At 44.9% G+C, this 18,194-nt stretch overlaps 1 protein-coding gene across 4 annotated transcripts in view; it reads left to right on the forward strand.

Moving 5' to 3' along the window:
- Positions 1–18,194, forward strand: part of MTHFD1L (methylenetetrahydrofolate dehydrogenase (NADP+ dependent) 1 like) — a 189,483-nt gene that overhangs the window by 10,987 nt on the left and 160,302 nt on the right. For all 4 annotated transcript variants that reach the window (XM_058735647.1, XM_058735646.1, XM_058735644.1 and 1 more), the window contains exons 5-7: positions 545–669; positions 2,779–2,879; positions 4,844–4,980. In XM_058735647.1, coding sequence (XP_058591630.1) covers positions 545–669; positions 2,779–2,879; positions 4,844–4,980 — 363 coding nt within the window. The remainder of the gene's footprint in view (positions 1–544; positions 670–2,778; positions 2,880–4,843; positions 4,981–18,194) is intronic.

Raw genomic sequence — 18,194 nt, forward strand, 5'->3', positions numbered from 1 at the left:
CTGCTTAGAATGCATTGACCATAAGGCTTTGGAAATGCTTTCTGTGTGCCATTCAGGTCCAGAGAACCTGAGGGCCTCAGTGATGGCTTCTTGGGTGTGACAGTAGGGAAGCTTTTGTTGAACACGTTGTGTTTGAAGTACAGGCTTGTCCGGGCCAGTTTGGAATGCCTGAAACTCATGCTTCCTGGTCTCCCTGAAGGTTGGCAGTGTGTTTGGCTTAAGTATAGTTGTGGACAGGGAATTATCTTTTGCCTATCTAAATGTCGTGAACTGTCGAGCTTTGGTTTGGTTTTATTTTGTTCTGTTCTGGCAGGAAGTAGCACAATAAGGGAGACTGAGAAGTCACTAAAATGCAGGCATGCTTCCTTTGAGCTTTTATAAACATGGTAGAAAGAGAAATTAGATGTGATTCATTCTGCTTTACATCAAGTCTTCAACAAGGACTGAAAAAGGAACTACAACAGATGCATTTTTATGAATCGGTTCTTTTGTTGGCTCTTATTTTCGTAAAATTGATTTTAGGGTTTTTTTTTTCCCTCTGTAGATTATAGATGAAATCTTGAAGATTAATGAAGACACCCGAGTACATGGCCTTGCCCTTCAGATCTCCGAGAACTCATTTAGCAACAAAGTGCTCAATGCCTTGAAACCAGAAAAGGATGTGGATGGGTGAGAAAATAGAAAAGAAAGCAATCAACTCTTACTGCTAAGCGAGTTTTTCTACTGAGATTTTTCTTTTTCTTTTAGTTCCACGGTTTCAACTATGTCAGTAATTAAGAGGTGCAAGAAATCCTTTAACTGTTTCAGGGATTTGAGGGCTTTCTAAATTCCGTATGAGAAAGTTACACATTTTCGGGACACCTGGGTGGCTCAGTCAGTTAAGTGTCTGACTTCAGCTCAGGTCATGATCTCGCGGTTCGTGGGTTTGAGCCTCGCATCGGGCTCTGTGCCGACAGCTCAGAGCCTGGAGCCTGCTTCTGATTCTGTGTCTCCCTCTCTCTCTGTCCCTCCCCTGCTCACACTCTGTCTCTCTCTCTCTCTCTCTCTCTCTCTCTCAAAAATAAATAAACATTAAAAAAAAAAGTTACAGGGGCGCCTGGGTGGCGCAGTCGGTTAAGCATCCGACTTCAGCCAGGTCACGATCTCGCGGTCCGTGAGTTCGAGCCCCGCGTCAGGCTCTGGGCTGATGGCTCGGAGCCTGGAGCCTGTTTCCGATTCTGTGCCTCCCTCTCTCTCTGCCCCTCCCCCGTTCATGCTCTGTCTCTCTCTGTCCCAAAAATAAATAAAAAACGTTGAAAAAAAATTTAAAAAAAAAAAAAAAAAAAAAGTTACAGATTTTAGAAAATGCACATGTCCTTTTGTTGTGCTTGGGTGCCATTCTGGAAATAATGTCCTTAATACCATCATATTCATTTGGTAATTTCCTGCCTGACTTACAGAGTCCTTGGCCAGCCTTGTCTTCTAATGAGCTTTTCCTTGATAATTCTGCCAGACCAAAGAAACAACCCAGCGTCCTGAGTCACCAGCAGGACCATATTCTCAGCCCCAGGTCATTTGAGAAAAGCAACACAAGCAGGTCATTTGAAAAAAGCAACACAAGCACTTTTATTCAGAACACAGGGTTTTACTTGAAATTAGAGAGGAAAACTACAAGTAGGTGGTGCACTAATATTTGTCTTTAACTCATGTCCTGGCGTGACATCAGCTTCAGGAGACAAGGAATACTGCCCATTCATGTGGGTCATCGGGACTCTGAGTCTTGGGGAATGAAAAGCTCATTTACCTATGTGGAAATAGGAAGTGTTTTGTACCCTGGCCAAAAAGAACATAATATATTCAGTGTTACAAAGTTGTAAGCAAATGAAAAGTTAGATTCCCAATCCAGCTGTCCTAAGGGAGCTGGATTGAGAGGCTCCCGCCTCGCCGACACACCCAGGCCTTTTCTGTTACTCCGGCCTCTGTGGGCCCTCAGTCTGAGGATAGACCCAAACACAGCCGTCCTGAAAATCTCTGACCATGTATTAGACTAACTAGAAGGGAGAAGAAGCCCTAATCAATTCGAATACATCCAGGACCTAAAGATATCAAAGTGTCATTTCAAATCTTTCATTAAAAAGAAGAGAATTATGGGAACTTTTCTAAATGTCTCTTTCGTTACTAGCCTTTATTGAGACCGTTGGTTTCAGCTAGATAGTTACGGACTAGCTAGTCCTGGATTTGAATGAGGAAGAGCACAAAAGCCATTGAAGGTACCTGGTCACTCATTTTTCCCCTTGGCTTCTCAAGGAGATAAATACTGATGCTAAATGGGGATAGTGAATCCAAGTCTTGCTACGTTACCCCAGAGTTCTGGGATTGGTCCTGGATTTTAATACTGATTGAGGTATACATTTCTTCAGGGGGTAAGTGGGCTCTACTCTATGACCCTGGTATGCACACTTTAGAGCACATTCCACGTAGTGCATTGGACAGAGCTCCCTGGAGTTGTGCACAGCAAGGCCCTGCATGGCCTTATGCTGTGGTCCTGTGATCCAGGCAGAACCAGAATTCCCAAGGTCGTCCCCAACCCACAGGGACCACTTCAGAGTTTCCTGAGGGACTGCGCTAAGAAGCCAGTGGTCTTTATTCCTGCCCACTCTTTATTTCGACTTAGTGATTTAATATAGCCTGTCTGTGAAACGTTGACTCAGATGTTATTTGGGATTAATACATGTGAGTTACAGATCAGTAAGTTTTGACCAAGTTTTGACTTCTAACTTCCCTTATTTTCAAATTCAGAGTAACAGATGTAAACCTGGGGAGGCTGGTCCGCGGGGACGCCCACGAGTGTTACGTCTCACCTGTGGCCAGAGCTGTAGTTGAACTTCTTGAAAAGTCAGGTATGGTTGCTCCTTCAGAAATGCCACTATTTCCTACGTATTGGTACTGACTTGATTTTTTAATAAGCCTTTGTTTCCGCAAGATTTTAATTGAAACATGGAAGTGATGTTCAATGTCAGCCCTTTTTCTCATCTTTTGGGAGCTATAAATGAGCGTGACAAATTTTTCTAACAAGATTAACTATTACAGTTTTAAAGAGAAACAGGTCAAGATGGGCGGCCTACTTGTAAACAGGTGTTCAGCTTCTCTCATGGAACAGTCAGAGTAACCACAATGAAAACTGTTCCAAGTGTCAGCTCCTCAAATCTGTCAGCGTATAGACTTAAATAAGACTTTTGTCTAATATTTAAACGAGGAAGCTGTCAGGTATAGTTCAGGGTATGGAAACCGTGATTGGGATTCATCAGTGAGCAATATCTCTTTTCAGTAATCAGTATTCAATTTCCATCGTTCTCCCCTTGACCTTGCTTTTCTATGTCAGTAATGTAGAGACGAATAATTTCTTTCTCTTGGTTATCAGATTTCATATACTTAAGGACTCTCTAGCTGATTATATAAAAATTTAACTAAATTTTTCTTGATTCCAGCTTGAGTAAAAAAGAGGAAGATGTCCCTTCTCCACATCCAAACATGCAACAATCAAACAAAAATTCCAAAATATTTAATATCCCAAATATATAAAGAACTTATACAACTCAATACCCAACAATAATAATAATTGATTAAAACATTAAAAATGTTGGAGTAGACATTTTTCCAAAGAAGACATACAGATGGCCAACAGACACATGAAAAAGTGCTCAATATCATGGATCATCAGGGAAATGCTAATAAAAACCACAATGAGATATCACCTCACACCAATCAAAATGGCTAGACTCAAAAACAAAAGAAATAACAAGTATTGGTGAGGATGTGGAGAAAAAGGAACCCTCGTGCACTATTGGTGGGAATACAAATTGGTATAGCCAGTGTCGAAAACAATATGGCGGTTCCTCAAAAAATTAAGAGAAATGCCACGTGATCTAGTAATTCTCTCTGGGTATTTACCCAAAGAAAGTGAAAACGCTAATGCAAAAAGATACACGCACCCCTATATTTATTGCAACAGTATTGACAGTAGCCAAGATATGGAGGCAATCTAAATATTCACTGATAGATGAGTGCGCAGAGAAGATACAGTACACATATGCAACGGAATATTACTCAGCTGTAAACAAGGATGAGATTTTGCCATTTGTGGTGACATGGATGGACCTAGAGGGTATTATGCTAAATGAAGTAAGTCAGAGAAAGACAAGTATCGTATGACTTCACTTATTTGTGGTATTTAAAAAAAACAGAACAAAAAAAAGCAGCAGACCCATAGACACAGAACAAGCTGGTAGCTGCCATGGGTAGGAGGGGCCAAGATGGGTGAAAGGGAGTGGGAGGAACAGGCTTCTAGTTATGGAATGAATAAGTCACAGGAATAAAAGGAACAGCATAGGAATATAGTCAGTGGTATTGAAATACCGGTGTATTGTGACAGATGGCCGCTACACTTAATGGTGAGCGTAGAATGACATATAGTCATGTCACTATGTTGTTTACCTAAAACTAATATAACACTGTGTGTCAACTATACTTCAATTTAAAAAAAAAAAAAAACAACCCTCCAAAGTATACACCAAAGTTCTATTAGAAGATTAACTTTTGATATATACCTTTAAGACAAGTAGCCATTAAGCTGAGGTAACCCATGTAGACCCTGTTTTTCCACCCTGTGGCTTTTCAGGATGATGATTCTCTGTCACTCTACCATAAAATTCACAAAGAGTAAATTATGACTGATAGGCATTGTAGGCTGCAGCTTGACGGAGATGGCCAAGTTTTAAAAGGTTCTTTTTCCTTCCACTAAAGCTGCGTGGGAGGAGGACTCTGAAGTTTTGATTATAATACTGGATTTCCATTTGGTGGGCAGGTGTCAACTTGGATGGAAAAAAGGTCTTGGTAATAGGAGCCCATGGGTCTTTGGAAGCCGCCCTGCAATGCCTGTTCCAGAGAAGAGGCGCCATGACAATGAGCTCCCAGTGGAAAACACCTCAGCTTCAAAGCAAGGTAAGCATCTTTCGCGTGGGAAACAGAATTTTAAATGCTTCTACCAGGAAAGGGGAAGAACTAGAAATGTATGGCATAGCATTTAGCATAAGAAGCTAGAGAAAGAACAGAAAATCTCCAAGGATGAAAGCAATAAAGAGCAGAAGTTAATGAAATAGAAAAGCAATGTATGTGAGAGGTTACCAGCTGAGCCAAAAGTCAGTCCTCGGAAGAGTCTAGTAAAATGGAAACATCACTAGCCAAAATAACGGAAATAAAAAGAGAACACCAGCAATGTTAGAAAACAAAGGGACATAACCGCAGAAGAAAAATGATTTTCTAAAAAGGAAGCTGTGAACAATTTTATACTGGTAAATTTGGAAATTTGCATGAAATGAGAACTTCTAAAAAATGTAGCTTACAGGGGCACCTGGGTGGCTCAGTCGGTTAAGCATCCGACTTCAGCTTGGGTCACGATCTTGTGATTCATGAGTTCAGGCCCCGCATCAGGCTCTGTGCTGACAGCTCAGGGCCTGGAGCCTTGCACAAAGCCTCCCTTTGTGGAGCTCCCACAGAGGGAGATTCTGTGTCTCCCTCTCTCTCTGCCCCTCCGCCGCTCACGCTCTGTCTCTCTCTCTCTCAAAAATAAATAAACATTAAAAAATTTTTTTTGAAAATGTAGCTTACAAAATGAATTTAAGTTAAATCAGTTAGACTTACATATGTTAAAGACATTGAATCAGTCTGCCCACCAAACATGTAAACAAAACAGGCAATCAGTAGTGTTACAAATGAGTTCGACTGCCATCAAAGAACAGATCATAATCTTTTTTACATAGAGTAAAAAAAGAACACTTCCTAACCCATTTTATGAGTGCCCAAACAAGGACAGGATGCTAAAGGACAATTATGGGCCAATTTCATCTGTGAACATGGTTAAAAGAATCATCATCAAAATGTTAGCAACTGAATCCAACACCAGGTGTGGGTTCTCATAGGATTGCAAGCGTAGTTTAATATCAGAAAAATCCATTAAAATCTATGAACATAATTTACCATATCATCAGATTAAAAACTATACTGTCGCCATAGTAGATACAGAAAAGTCATTTGGTAAAATCTAGTCTCCATTATGATTTTTTTCCTAAAAAAACCTTTTAGTCTAGGAAGTTAAAGGAATTCTTTAACCCCATAAAATACCTGAAAAGCTAGAGCAAATAGATTTAATGGTGATATTAGAAACGTTCCTTTAGAAATAGGAAAGATATAAGGGTGCCTGTGCCTGTTCTCAGCACTCCTCCTCGGCACTATATGGGAATTACTAGACAGTGCCTTGATATGAAGAAGGGAAAAATTTATAATGATTGGAAAGGAAGACACCAGACTGTGCTAGATCCTAGGTGGTAGGATTACCTACATAAAAAGCCCAGAAGAATCTATGAGAAAACATGAGAATGAAAAAGAGTCCACCTGGGTTTCTGGGTATGAGATCAACATGCAAAAAACCAATTGCATTTCTACCCAGCACACCCATAGTTAAAAAACGAATTTCTTTAAAAAATATCTATTTTGAGAGAGCGCACCTGTGCTCAAGCAGGGGAAGAACAAAGACAGAGAGGGAGAGAGAATCCCAAGCAGGCTCCATGCTGTCAGCGCAGAGCCCCATGTGGGGCTCCATCTCCCAAACTATGAGATCATGACCTGTGCTTGGAATCAAGAGTGGGATGCTAAACCGACTGAGACACCCAGGCGCCCGCCTTATACCATTCTTTTACATTTTCATGGCTGAAACGGTTAATAAAGTTCATAATTTCAAAATATGACCCTGAATTTAACAAATTTCAAGCAAAATGAAGTTACATTAAAAGCGTATTAAGTACAGGGGCGCCTGGATGGCTAAGTCGGTCAAGCGTCCAACTCTTGGTTTCAGTTCAAGTCATGATCTCACAGTTCATCAAGATCTCACAGTTCGTGAGATCAAGCCCCACGTCAGGCTCTGTGCCGACAGATCAGAGCCTGCTTGGGAGTCTCTCTCTCCCTCTCTCTCCACCCCTACCCCTCTCTCTCTCTCTCTCTCTCTCTCTCTCAAAAATAAACTTTTTTTTTTTTTTAAGTGTATTAGGTACAATAAAGTACCGCGGAACAACATCAAAAACACATGTTCCTCATGTTGCCGCAGGAGAACAGAAAGGAGCAGGTTGTGGTGCTGCCCAGGGAAGGCAGGTGTCTCCACCTAGAAGGGTATATTTGAGTGGCAGGTGGATCTAATATATTTTAAGACAGCTCGGAAACGTCTTGGCGTTGAGCGCAAACCCACGTGCCTTTTTAGTGGTCACCACACGGTGGCAGCCTATTCAAGAAAATTCAAGGGCAAGGTTGTGCAACGCAGAGCCTAGAATTTTTGATCTGGAAGTTTAGTGAAAAGAGGAAAACAAACCCTGCTCTGAACTGAACAGCTGTGGTGAAAAAGAGAAAAATACCTTCACTGGCAACTGAATGTTTTCACAGCTGTCACAGAGACTTTGCTAGTTGTATCTGTATTTTTGTAAAACAAAGACATCTTTCAAAGTACTTTTTTTTATTATGGAAATAAATCACCTTGACTCTTCTTTGGGATAAATCTCATTTTAACTTTGAGAACGATTAAGTGGCTTTACTCTCTAGAGATTCTAGAAATTGGGTAACTTTCCTGTTTTCAGATATCCACGAAGGTTCTCTTAAAAGTTCACATTGCACACACATTCTGTTTCCTGAGGCCTCGGTATTTGTAACCGCACCACCGTGGATCACAGAGACTGTAGACTTTCTCTTTATTGCTTCATCTGTTTTTGGTTTTTTTTAAGGTTTATTTTTGAGAGAGAGAGAGAGAGAGAGGCAGACTGCAAGCGAGAGACGGGCAGAGAGAGAGGGAGACACAGAATCCAATGCAGTCTCCAGGCTCTACACAGAGCCCGACGCGGGGCTCGAACTCACTGCAAGATCATGACCTGAGCCGAAGTCAGGCGCTTAACTGACTGAGCCACCCAGGCGCCCGATTGCTTCGTCTTTGTAGCCAAAAATATGGGAAGGAATTTTCAGGGCTCCTCATAACTCTTTGTCTGTGAAATGCATTTGGTCTCTGGAATTTGGCCCCCCTCTACCTGGCGTACTTACTTCCTGTCCCACCAGGAGGTAGAGCCTTTACCTTTCCATTTTTCATGCCAGCAGCCAGCACTTCAATACCAGTCACCTCCCCGCTGATATGCCTCCATGCTTCTGCCCGACATTTGACTTTCCCCTCTTCCTATATTTTATTTCTTTTTTTTTAATTTTTTTTTTCAACGTTTTTTATTTATTTTTGGGACAGAGAGAGACAGAGCATGAACGGGGGAGGGGCAGAGAGAGAGGGAGACACAGAATCGGAAACAGGCTCCAGGCTCTGAGCCATCAGCCCAGAGCCTGACGCGGGGCTCGAACTCACGGACCGCGAGATCGTGACCTGGCTGAAGTCGGACGCTTAACCGACTGTGCCACCCAGGCGCCCCTTCCTATATTTTATTTCTAAAACACAGGCCATTGCTGGGCCTTGTTGCTGAGGGTCAGCAGACGTCAGGAGACCACAGTGGTAGCGGCTCATGAGGTACCGAGGGCATCCTGGCACGGGTTGGCATCCTGGGGGCACCTGCCCGGGACAGGATGTGTCCACCCTCGCTGCGCCTTAGAAAACCTTCACTGTGAAAAACGTTGAAGATGTAACAACAGATTGGGATCTTTGTTTTCTAATTTTATTAGGAGCGAATAACTGGTCCAATGTAAGATTACAGGGCTTTTGGATTCTCCTTATCAGCAATGACAAGCGTTGCAGAAAGAAAAGGGGAAGCAAAGGATTCTGGCCATTCGGTGGAAGGAAGTCATCTTTGCAAAGCATTTCTTCTAGGCTTGTTTGTACCTGACACGGAACGAGACACTCCCCCCCCCACCCCCGTTGGCCGTCTGGTTGGGGCTTTCCATCCTGAGAGGTTTGGGGATCAGGAGGTAACCGTGAAACATTAGAGTCCTGTCTCCCCCCTCCTATACTCCGTAGCCTTTCAAGGTGGGGATTACCTACAACCAATCCTACCGTGACCAGTGACCAGCAGGGACTACCTTTGAGGGTTTAGAATCAGACACATTTGTGTTCTGGGTAAGCAGTAGGACATAGGCTTTGGTGACAGACAGCTGTGGGTTCACGCCTTAGTTGTTGCTTAACTTTTCTGAGCCTTGTGTCTTCTTGTGTAGAATGGGAACTATAATTTCCCCTACCCGCTGGGGAAATTCGGTCATATGCGTTGGCTTAGGACAGAACTTGGCACCTATGAACATCCACATTAATGGTTTGGCTACTGTTAAAGGTGAGTCAGGAAACACACTGGCAAGTTTCACAATGTGGAAAGGCCGCTGGGTCAGTTAAGTCATAAAGGAGATAAGCTAATAAAATAGTGGCATCTAGGTCCCTCATTGGAAGCCCAGTAGATGTGCTTCCAGCGTATGGCTGGCAGGAGGGAGTCGCTCTGTGGAGCCTCCCGGCAACATTTGAAGGTGGAGGGGATGAGGGGCGCCTGGGGGGCTCAGTCGGTTGGGCGGCCGACTTCGCCTCAGGTCGTGATCTCACAGCTCGAAGGCTCGTGAGTTCCAGCCCCGCGTCGGGCTCTGTGCTGATGGCTCAGAGCTGGGTTCTGTGTCTCCCTCTCTCTTTGCCTTCCCCTGCTCACTCTCTGTCTCTCTCTCTCTCAAAAAGTAAACATTAGGAAAAAAAAAAAATGAAGGTAGAGGGGATGAAACCACAGCCAGACTAAGAGACAGTGTCTTGACCTATCTGGGCTCACCCCCAGTCTTCACTGGGAATAGTCTCAACTTTGAGTTATGTAACAGCCTTTGCTCCATGGCTGTGGACCTCTTCCTTCCCGTGAATTCTGTGTTACTCGGAAGCCACTCTGCTTCAAGTTATCTTTGGTGGGGGTTCCTCGTTTATTAATTACTTCTTACAGGAATACTGTTCCTTCCTACAATGTCGAGGCATGGTTACGCAGAGTTACCGAAATAGAAATGGATTCTGCCGACGCGTAAGATCTCTGTGGAGCCTGAGCGTGAGGCATTGAGATTTGCCTTTTGAGAGTTTTGTGGAAAATGGAGTCGACTGCTGTGTTTTGTAGCTTTATCGCTGGTGCCCACCAGAGCGCATCACTGAAAAATGAGAATGAGTTTCCCACTTTGTTTCAAGCGTCCCTTCTGGGCTTTGCAACGTTATGCATTTGCATGTGGGAGAGGGGAAGAATGTCTGGGCATTTGTCCAAATGAGCCGCGTGCTATGGAGCATCAGACGTCAGTAAGCCAAAGCACTGGGCATGATGTCTTTGGGTAGGGCTAAGGAATCGCCCTCCTTCCTCCGCCCAGACTTAGACGCCACACTCAGCTTCCCAAGCCCCTGGAGTGGAATGACTCCCCGATGTGGGGACTGGACGGAGCCCCCCACCCAGCGAGAACGGGCTTATCTCTTCCTCACCCTGATGAGTTCACCCTGATGCCAAAAGCAATTTGAAGTGAGACGATGTTCGGCATTTAGTATTTATGAGTTGGAGTGGTACCCCTCTCCGGGGAAGCGACGTTGACAGGCCCTCTGGGGCTGTGTGTGCACACCCCCTTAACTCATACTGCTAGTGGGAGAGCCTCCTGAATTTGTGGTCAGACACAGCTGGAGGACGGGGGTGAAATGGCCTCCAGCTGTGACAAATCGGGTCGATCCCAGCTGTGTGTATAAGAAAGAACCAAGAAATAAGAGAACCGTTTTTATTTTGTTTTTCTCAGAGGATCTCGTTTCTCCTCCTCCTGCGCACAGAGACCCTCAAAACGAGTACTGACCCAAGAAGGGAAAAATACAAGGTTTCCCCATTTGAAGGATCAAAGTGTGTCATTTCTTTGAGCAAAGCTAAATGATCACAAAGTCGTTTCCAGTTTACATTCACTGCGTGGCATGGCTCATAAAAGGCTTTTAAAAGTGGATTGGAAAATTCTGAATAACTCTGTATTGTACATATGAAATCTTAAAAAAAAAAAAAAAAAAACAAAACCAAAAACCCTTTTTTCCAAAGATTGGAAGAAAACCCTAGCTTTTAAACTGGATGAGATTAGCGAGTTACGTGGTTGGGTTTTTAAAATGTATCTTAATTTTTAACGCATTCGGCTTTTAAGCCCTGCAGGAAATCAAACATAATCGTTAGAACCAAAAATACAGCAATACTGGTTTTTCCGGAGATCCTTGTTTCTTCCTAGGGCTTGGAGTTAATGTCAAGGGTCCCATCATTTCTACCTGGAGGACTCAGTCTTGCATGTCTTGCGGGACTTGTCTAGCGATCAAGCACTCCAGCTTTTGTTAACACGCACCTGCCTGTTCTCCCTCGTTGCACTACCTTGTCGCTGGGTGCAGAACTCTCAGTTCCCAGATTTTTTATTTCCCGTGCTTTCTGCACGTCACCCCACTGTCTCCTGGCCTTCAGGGTGTCTGGTGAGGATAATAGCTGCTTGTAACATTCACAGGAGAGGCTGCACTTGAGCTGGACCTGGGGTAAACGGCGGTAACGACAGCTCACGCCGGTTGAGTTCGTGAGTGCCATGAGCCAGGGGCAGGGCTTTGCTGTTGCCATGATTCTGCAGTTGCCCTGCCTGTGGGACCCCCATGCCCCCCACATCACGGCTGAGGAAGCTGAGACTTTTTGTAATGGGGGAGGTGGCACTACAGCTTAATTTTTTTTTTTTTTAAGTTTATTTATTTGGAGAGAGAGAAAGTGTGAGTGGCGGGGCGGAGGGAGAGAGAGAGAATCCCAAGCAGTCTCCGCACTGTCGGCGTGGGCTCGAACCCACAAGCTGTGAGATCGCGGCCTGGGCCGAAGTCAGACGCTTAACCGACCGAGCCACCCAGGCGCCCCCAGCCTGAACTTTGAGCCGCTGTCCCGAGTGGTCTCTTATTCCAGATAATCACAAAACCCAGTCTTTAAAAGTCCCTTTAACATTTAATCTTTTACACCTAAAAGTATCTGACAGCTCAGATGGGGAACTTCAGGGAGACCAAGGCCCAAGACGTTAGACTGGCCATGAGTTCACTATTGTTTTATTCCAACAGTTTAGAATCCATTCTTTAAAAAAATTTTTTTCATGTTTATTCATTTTTGAGAGAGAGAGAGACAGAGCGTGAGTGGGGAAGGAGTAGAGAGAGAGAGGGAGACACAGAATCGGAAGCAGGCTCCAGGCTCTGAGCTGTCAGCACAGAGCCCCACGTGGGGCTTGAACTCACGAACCGCGAGACCGTGACCTGAGCCAGAGTCGGAGACTTAACCGACTGAGCCACCCAGGCACCCCTCCACAGACATCATTTAGGAGAGGAAGCAGAGGGAGACCGAGTGCCATTCTGGCCCTGAGGCACTGGGCTTGTCACCTGCCCTCCAGGGACACTGTGGGCGCCCTGGTCACATGAGTGGGCACGCAGGACTGCACATCCACATGCGTCCCTCTTCTCCCCCACCCGATACGGGCTTCTGTCCCCAATCTCAGGGCACCACACATCTTGCGCCAAGCAAATACCAAGGCTATTCGGGAACGTGTGACTAAGCGACCCGAGTCACGTAGGCCCCTGAGCGCTCTTTGGCAGATTTCTCCATGTTCGTGGACTGAAAATGCCTTTCGATGTCAGCTCCCATTCTCACCCTTGCTACTCCCTGATCGTTGCCACCCAAACAAGAGGTGAGGGGGACCTTTGTTTGAGAGTCCCCAAATCAGGCTGATTATATTCGGCAGGACTGAGGAAAGGATTTGTGAGAGAATCCAGAGGAACTGAGGGGCACGCAGTCCCAGGAGTCACGTACAGGGAGCCTTAGTCATACATAGCATGCACTGGATACAGCACAGAAGAAGGGCTCCACACTGTGTCCCGTGGACAACAGGCCAGTGACCGCACCTCCAGTCCACCCAGTGTCATCCCTGTTGGCCCTTCTGCCCCTTGCCAGACCCAAGCTCTGCCTGGTCCCCCTTCTCCCCCAGCGTAGATGCTACGTGAGGAACCAAAATGTAATTTAAGGAATTAGGATACTTTCGTCGGTACCTTTTAAACCTAACCCCCCTCTAATAAATAAAGCGCCTTACGTTTGGGTAAAGATCTAGTTCTCAAAGCCTTTTCCCGCATGATCTCGTTCACGTTATACCTGAAAACGCAGCGTGCGAGCCTGTGCACCGAGGGGGAACGGGGTCTGCCCTCGAGTCGAGGCCTCATAGCTCCGCCGAGCCGTGTTCCCGCTGCACCTCGGTCCCCTCCCGTCGAGGGCGACTCCTTCACTTTTCAGAGGTGGTGACCGAGGCCTGAAGAGTTACTTGGAGGAGGTGGAAAGCAAACCTTGCTGATGTGTCATCTGGGGTTCCGAAGCAGAAAGTACAAACGTGTCAGGAGATGCAAAGGCATATCTCCCATGGCTATAGCCACTGGCATCAGCCTGAACAGGCCGTAGCTATTTAGGTATGGGGTTGACGACGTAAGCGTATGTCAGGGCCGTCCTGCCTCTGGGAAGCCTGGCCGGTTTAGTGTCACTCTGGGAACTGTAACTTGGGCATTCGCTCATCTTCGTGCCGCACGGTTCTGAGCCTTTCTCTCACCCCACCTACAAACACGCAGCTCTCTCTCTGTGTCTCCTAGCCATCCTTTTTAACTTTATTGCCAGAATACGAGGAAGGGAACTATTTTCGATAAGTCATTCAAAGCTCACCCATCGCTAGCTATGAGGTTGTGCTTTCCTCTTACCGTGTGTTACAACCCATGTGCGCGTCCCGTGCACTTGAAGAGGGAGTTACTGTCTTCTCTGTCATTCTGGACACAACTGAATCTCCTAGGTTCTCTTCTCATACATTGAGCATGAAGTATGTGGAGTGGTGAAGTAAGAGGGGAACCTAGAAGCCTATAGAAAAAGGAAGATCATTCATCATCCCGTGGGGGGAAAAGTTGGTAGATACGTGTTATAATCATAATCCCAGGCCGTGCAGTTAGCTTGTAGTCATTCAGATTTATGAAATAAGCATACGAGAAGGCTTGATTTTAAAAGCCAATGATCTGTTCTGATCAGAGGAGAGTGGAAGAAAGACACATACCCAGTTTCCAAAAGGAGAATTCTTCCAGGACGAGATCACTTGGGTGTCTGTGAAAGGAGGCGGGGAGAATACCTCTTGCTGGAAATTCTCTTATCTTACCAAAGTCTTACAATATCTGAATGAAAATGGTTTGACATTCTTATTTTAGAGTCCTTACAGTTACTGTAATGTTTCTATCTGACATTGTGCTTAATATTTGGGGGAAATGTGGACATTGACCCATAGGTACAAAGCCGGAATCCTACGGTAGATGCTCAGTTCATTGAAATAAAGAGTTAGACGTTCCAAGTCAAAGTAGTTTATGAATAAACGGGGACTGTGCTCATGAAACACTCGGCCTTAACGAAGTCTCCATATGCAGGGAATACACTTGACCCAAAAGGCAGGAGTTTACCAGGCTCCTGCCCATTTCTATAGGAATGTCACTGATGGATTCCTAATTGCCAAAAATGGATTTTTTTGCTTTTAGTTTGTTTGGCCACTGGGCATCATTCAGACCTGTCGACCATGCCCTTTCCCCTGCGCCTACATGACTCCCCCATTCTTCCTACCTTCTGGGCCACACCCAGTCACCATCGTTTCTCTCACCATTGAAGATGAACACTCTCAGAAATGTACTCAAGGCCCCTTTCCTTCCCACCCTCCCTCTTTCTCCCAGATCCCCACGCTTCTGGGTTTACCCGTGTCTGATGCTGATGAATCCCGGCCTACCTCCCCTCCTCCCTGACCATCCTGAGTTCCGAGTCCATGCATCCAGCTTCCTACCGAATGTCTCCTCTCGCATGTCTCCTTCCCACTCCCTCCGGCCCGTTCTCAACCCAGCATCCAGCATAATCTCCCTAAAACACATCCGATGGTGTGAGCACAACCAAAGTAGCCCAGTCTGACAACTCCTTGTCAGTAGCAAGAGAAGGTCAGCAACGTTGGGAATTTGACATTTATAGGAAGGAAGTGACATCTCATTAAAAAAAAAAAAAAAAATACCTCGGGGGGCGCCTGGGTGGTTCAGTTGGTTGGGAATCCAACTTCAGCTCAGGGCATGATCTCACAGTTCATGGGTTCGAGCCCCGCGTCGGGCTCTGTGCTGACAGTTCGGAGCCTGGAGCCTGCTTCGGATTCTGTGTTTCCCTCTCTCTCTGTCCCTCTCCTCCTGTATGTGTTTCTCTCTCTCTCTCTCTCTCTCTCTCAAAAATAAACAAACATTAAAGAAAAATTTTTTAAGAGACCTCAGGTGCCTGGGTGGCTCAGTCAGTTGAGCATCTGACTTTTGATTTCACCTCAGGTCATGATCCCAGGATCATGGGATCAAACCCCCACGTTGGGCTCCCACAGTGTGTTGAGCCTGCTTGGCTGCCTGGGATTCTCTCTCTCTCTTCCTCTCCTTTGCACCTCTCTCTCTCTTTCTCTCAAAACAAAACAAAACAAAACACTAAGTCTTTTTAGGACTTTGCCATGAGATAGTCAAGGAGTCTCTGTGCCACATGAAATTTCACGGACACTTCTCATTACAAAGCACTGGAAAGAATGTGCTGTGGGACATTTGCTCTCTAAAGCCACCTAACCAGGGTCACACAAACCACAATGTGTCCCAGTTCATCGAAAGTGGAAGAACAAGTTCAAGCCACCCTTCCCTCAAGACCCCTCTCTGTATTGTGTGTGATACCTGCCCAGCTCGTGTGCAAAGATGGATCAGGGATGCCCATGCCTGTGTGGACAACATAAGTAGAAATGAAATGTTTAATTGTTTCTTTTTCGTATCCCAGTGGTTTGCCCTGTTCCCCTCCATCTTGTAGATCCTAGTTGTAAAATCTTGTAGGCAGGATTTTTATTTTCGGGTCCTCAGTGACCTCAGTCAGTGTCTGCCCCAAGCTGCACTTGAGAGATGGCTAGTGAGTGAGTATTTTCGCTAAGGAATCTTGGACCTTCTTCATTCTCTTATGCAATTGTAACTTCAGAAGCACATCTTTGCTGGAGAAAGGACCTATTGATTTTTTTTTTTTTTAATTTTTATTTTTTTGAACTTTGTTTTCTGAACTGTGTTGATAACTTGAAGAATATAGAAACAGGTTTTATGGGTCTCAGGTAATCACGATTCATCAAAACCTAGCCACCTTTTTTTTTTTTTTAAGCATCCCAGCTTTCCGTATATATACATACCTCATACCTCAGATTCCCACATGTGCCCTCAGAACACATCAATAGTGGAAGATAAATTCTGTCTTCTAGCCAACAGGGTGGGGCTGGGCTGTATTTTCTATAGTTTGAATTTTAAAATGCATTTTTTTTTTTTTTTGCTACATACAAAATCATGATGTCCCTTATAACCTTGCAGATCATATCTGTCCTCTGTCCTCCCCTCTCCATTTTCTGATGCTTGCCCCCCGCTCTTAAAAATCAATGACGTAGAGAAAAAGAGTTTTCATGATATCTCGACTCTACGTTACTCCCACATACTCCACATTAAACGTCAGCATATCTGCGTCTTACTATTGTTTTAACATTTGGTCTTCCGCCTGGGGAGTGGGCAGTACTCTGTAAGCAGCTTCTACGTCAAACCTCAGCAGAGAAAGCAATATTTTGTTAAGAGGCAGAGTTGCAAGCCAGGCTTTGGCCAGGGTCTTTCCCATTTGGGAGGAGGAAAGTGGAAACAGCCAGCGAGACGATAATTCTCCTTGAATTCTTTAGCTCATTAAAATCTTTTCTGGTCCTCAGTGGGTTATGTATTGATTTAAGCATCTAGCAGTTTTCCTTTCCAGAAAAGAATTAACATCTCCAATGCGATCATTACTAATGGTGGAGATTTTTGTCTTTTCTCTGTGGGAGTAACTTATTACTTATTAGCACAGCGCACTTTGGAGTTGTATTTAAATACGGAGTGGAGGGGTCGGCATGAGATTCGTGAGATTTATAGGTAATGAAAAGAACAGGTTGTATCAAAGATACCACGTGGAGGAAACTAAGTGTTCTTAGGGGACTCGTGATCCTTGGCTTTTTCCAAAATGAACGTTTTAGCCTGTATATATTAACTTCCTTTTTATAGAAGTTTTAACATGTTCTGTTTTTGCTGCTATTGTGCATGGAAATGTACCAAAATGGCGTTTCTTATCTGCTGGTCATTTCCAACAGGCATGAAGCATTTGAGTTTCTCTGGGGGCTTTACTGTGGTTGAGTATCTGCAGTGATAGAAGAACATGAAGAAATGCATTTTTTTTATTCAAGTAAAATCCCTCTTCCATAAGAACACTTTTTGTCCCTGAATATAACATCAGCCAAGGATCTAGCTGCTTTTCATTCAGATCTATCTACGGAGAACATGTGACATTAACACACTAGAGTTCATTCCGTTTCACAGTGTTGTATCCCCGCAGCATAAGAAAATGATGGCTGTTTTAGTAGGGACTTCTCTTCTTTTTAATGTGATTAATTTGGTCATTTTACTTGGACACGATTTCAGTGCAGGCTTCTTCCTGGACCTCAATGAAGTTCGTACTGAAGAGCAGTGAGCCCTGTGTGACTGTTAACCCCCTTTCCCCAATTGGCACGGTCAGATTGCTCCGATGTTCCCAGGATGTCACTTTTAAAGGTTGGCTTTATCGGCTCTTTGAAAAGACATGCCATTTAAGTTGTTACCGTGTCCCTCCTCTGTCAAGGGAGCTTGGCGCTGTTCTAGATCCTGGCTTTTTCCTTCACAGACCAAGTAGGACTGTCATGAATTTTCCTCCCCTCGCTGCCGTCTCTTGTCCCGAGATTTCTAAGAGACGTTAGCCGAGGCAGCCTCTTGCCCAAACTGTGTTGCAGACTTTTAGGCTGAGCTGCTGGCTGGGTGGGTCCCCGAGCCCTTCAGCAATCAGCCTGTCCATGCTGAGAATGGATGAGGGCGCATGGAAGCACGTTCATTTCCGGGGACTTTGGGTGGTGGGAGTGGCAACGGGGCAGTTTCTGTGTTTCATCTCGACCTCCTCTGGCTGATTCTAAAGAGTCTGCAGTCCTTTGCGGGGCACAGAAGTCTGTGGAAAAAGCAATGAAGGAAGGAAAGTGGCATGGGAGAGCAGAGGGCTGCAGCGTCCTCTTTCTCCCCCATTGAGTGTCCA

Source organism: Neofelis nebulosa, chromosome 6 (genome assembly GCF_028018385.1).
Source record: "Neofelis nebulosa isolate mNeoNeb1 chromosome 6, mNeoNeb1.pri, whole genome shotgun sequence".
Classification (NCBI taxonomy): domain Eukaryota; kingdom Metazoa; phylum Chordata; class Mammalia; order Carnivora; family Felidae; genus Neofelis; species Neofelis nebulosa.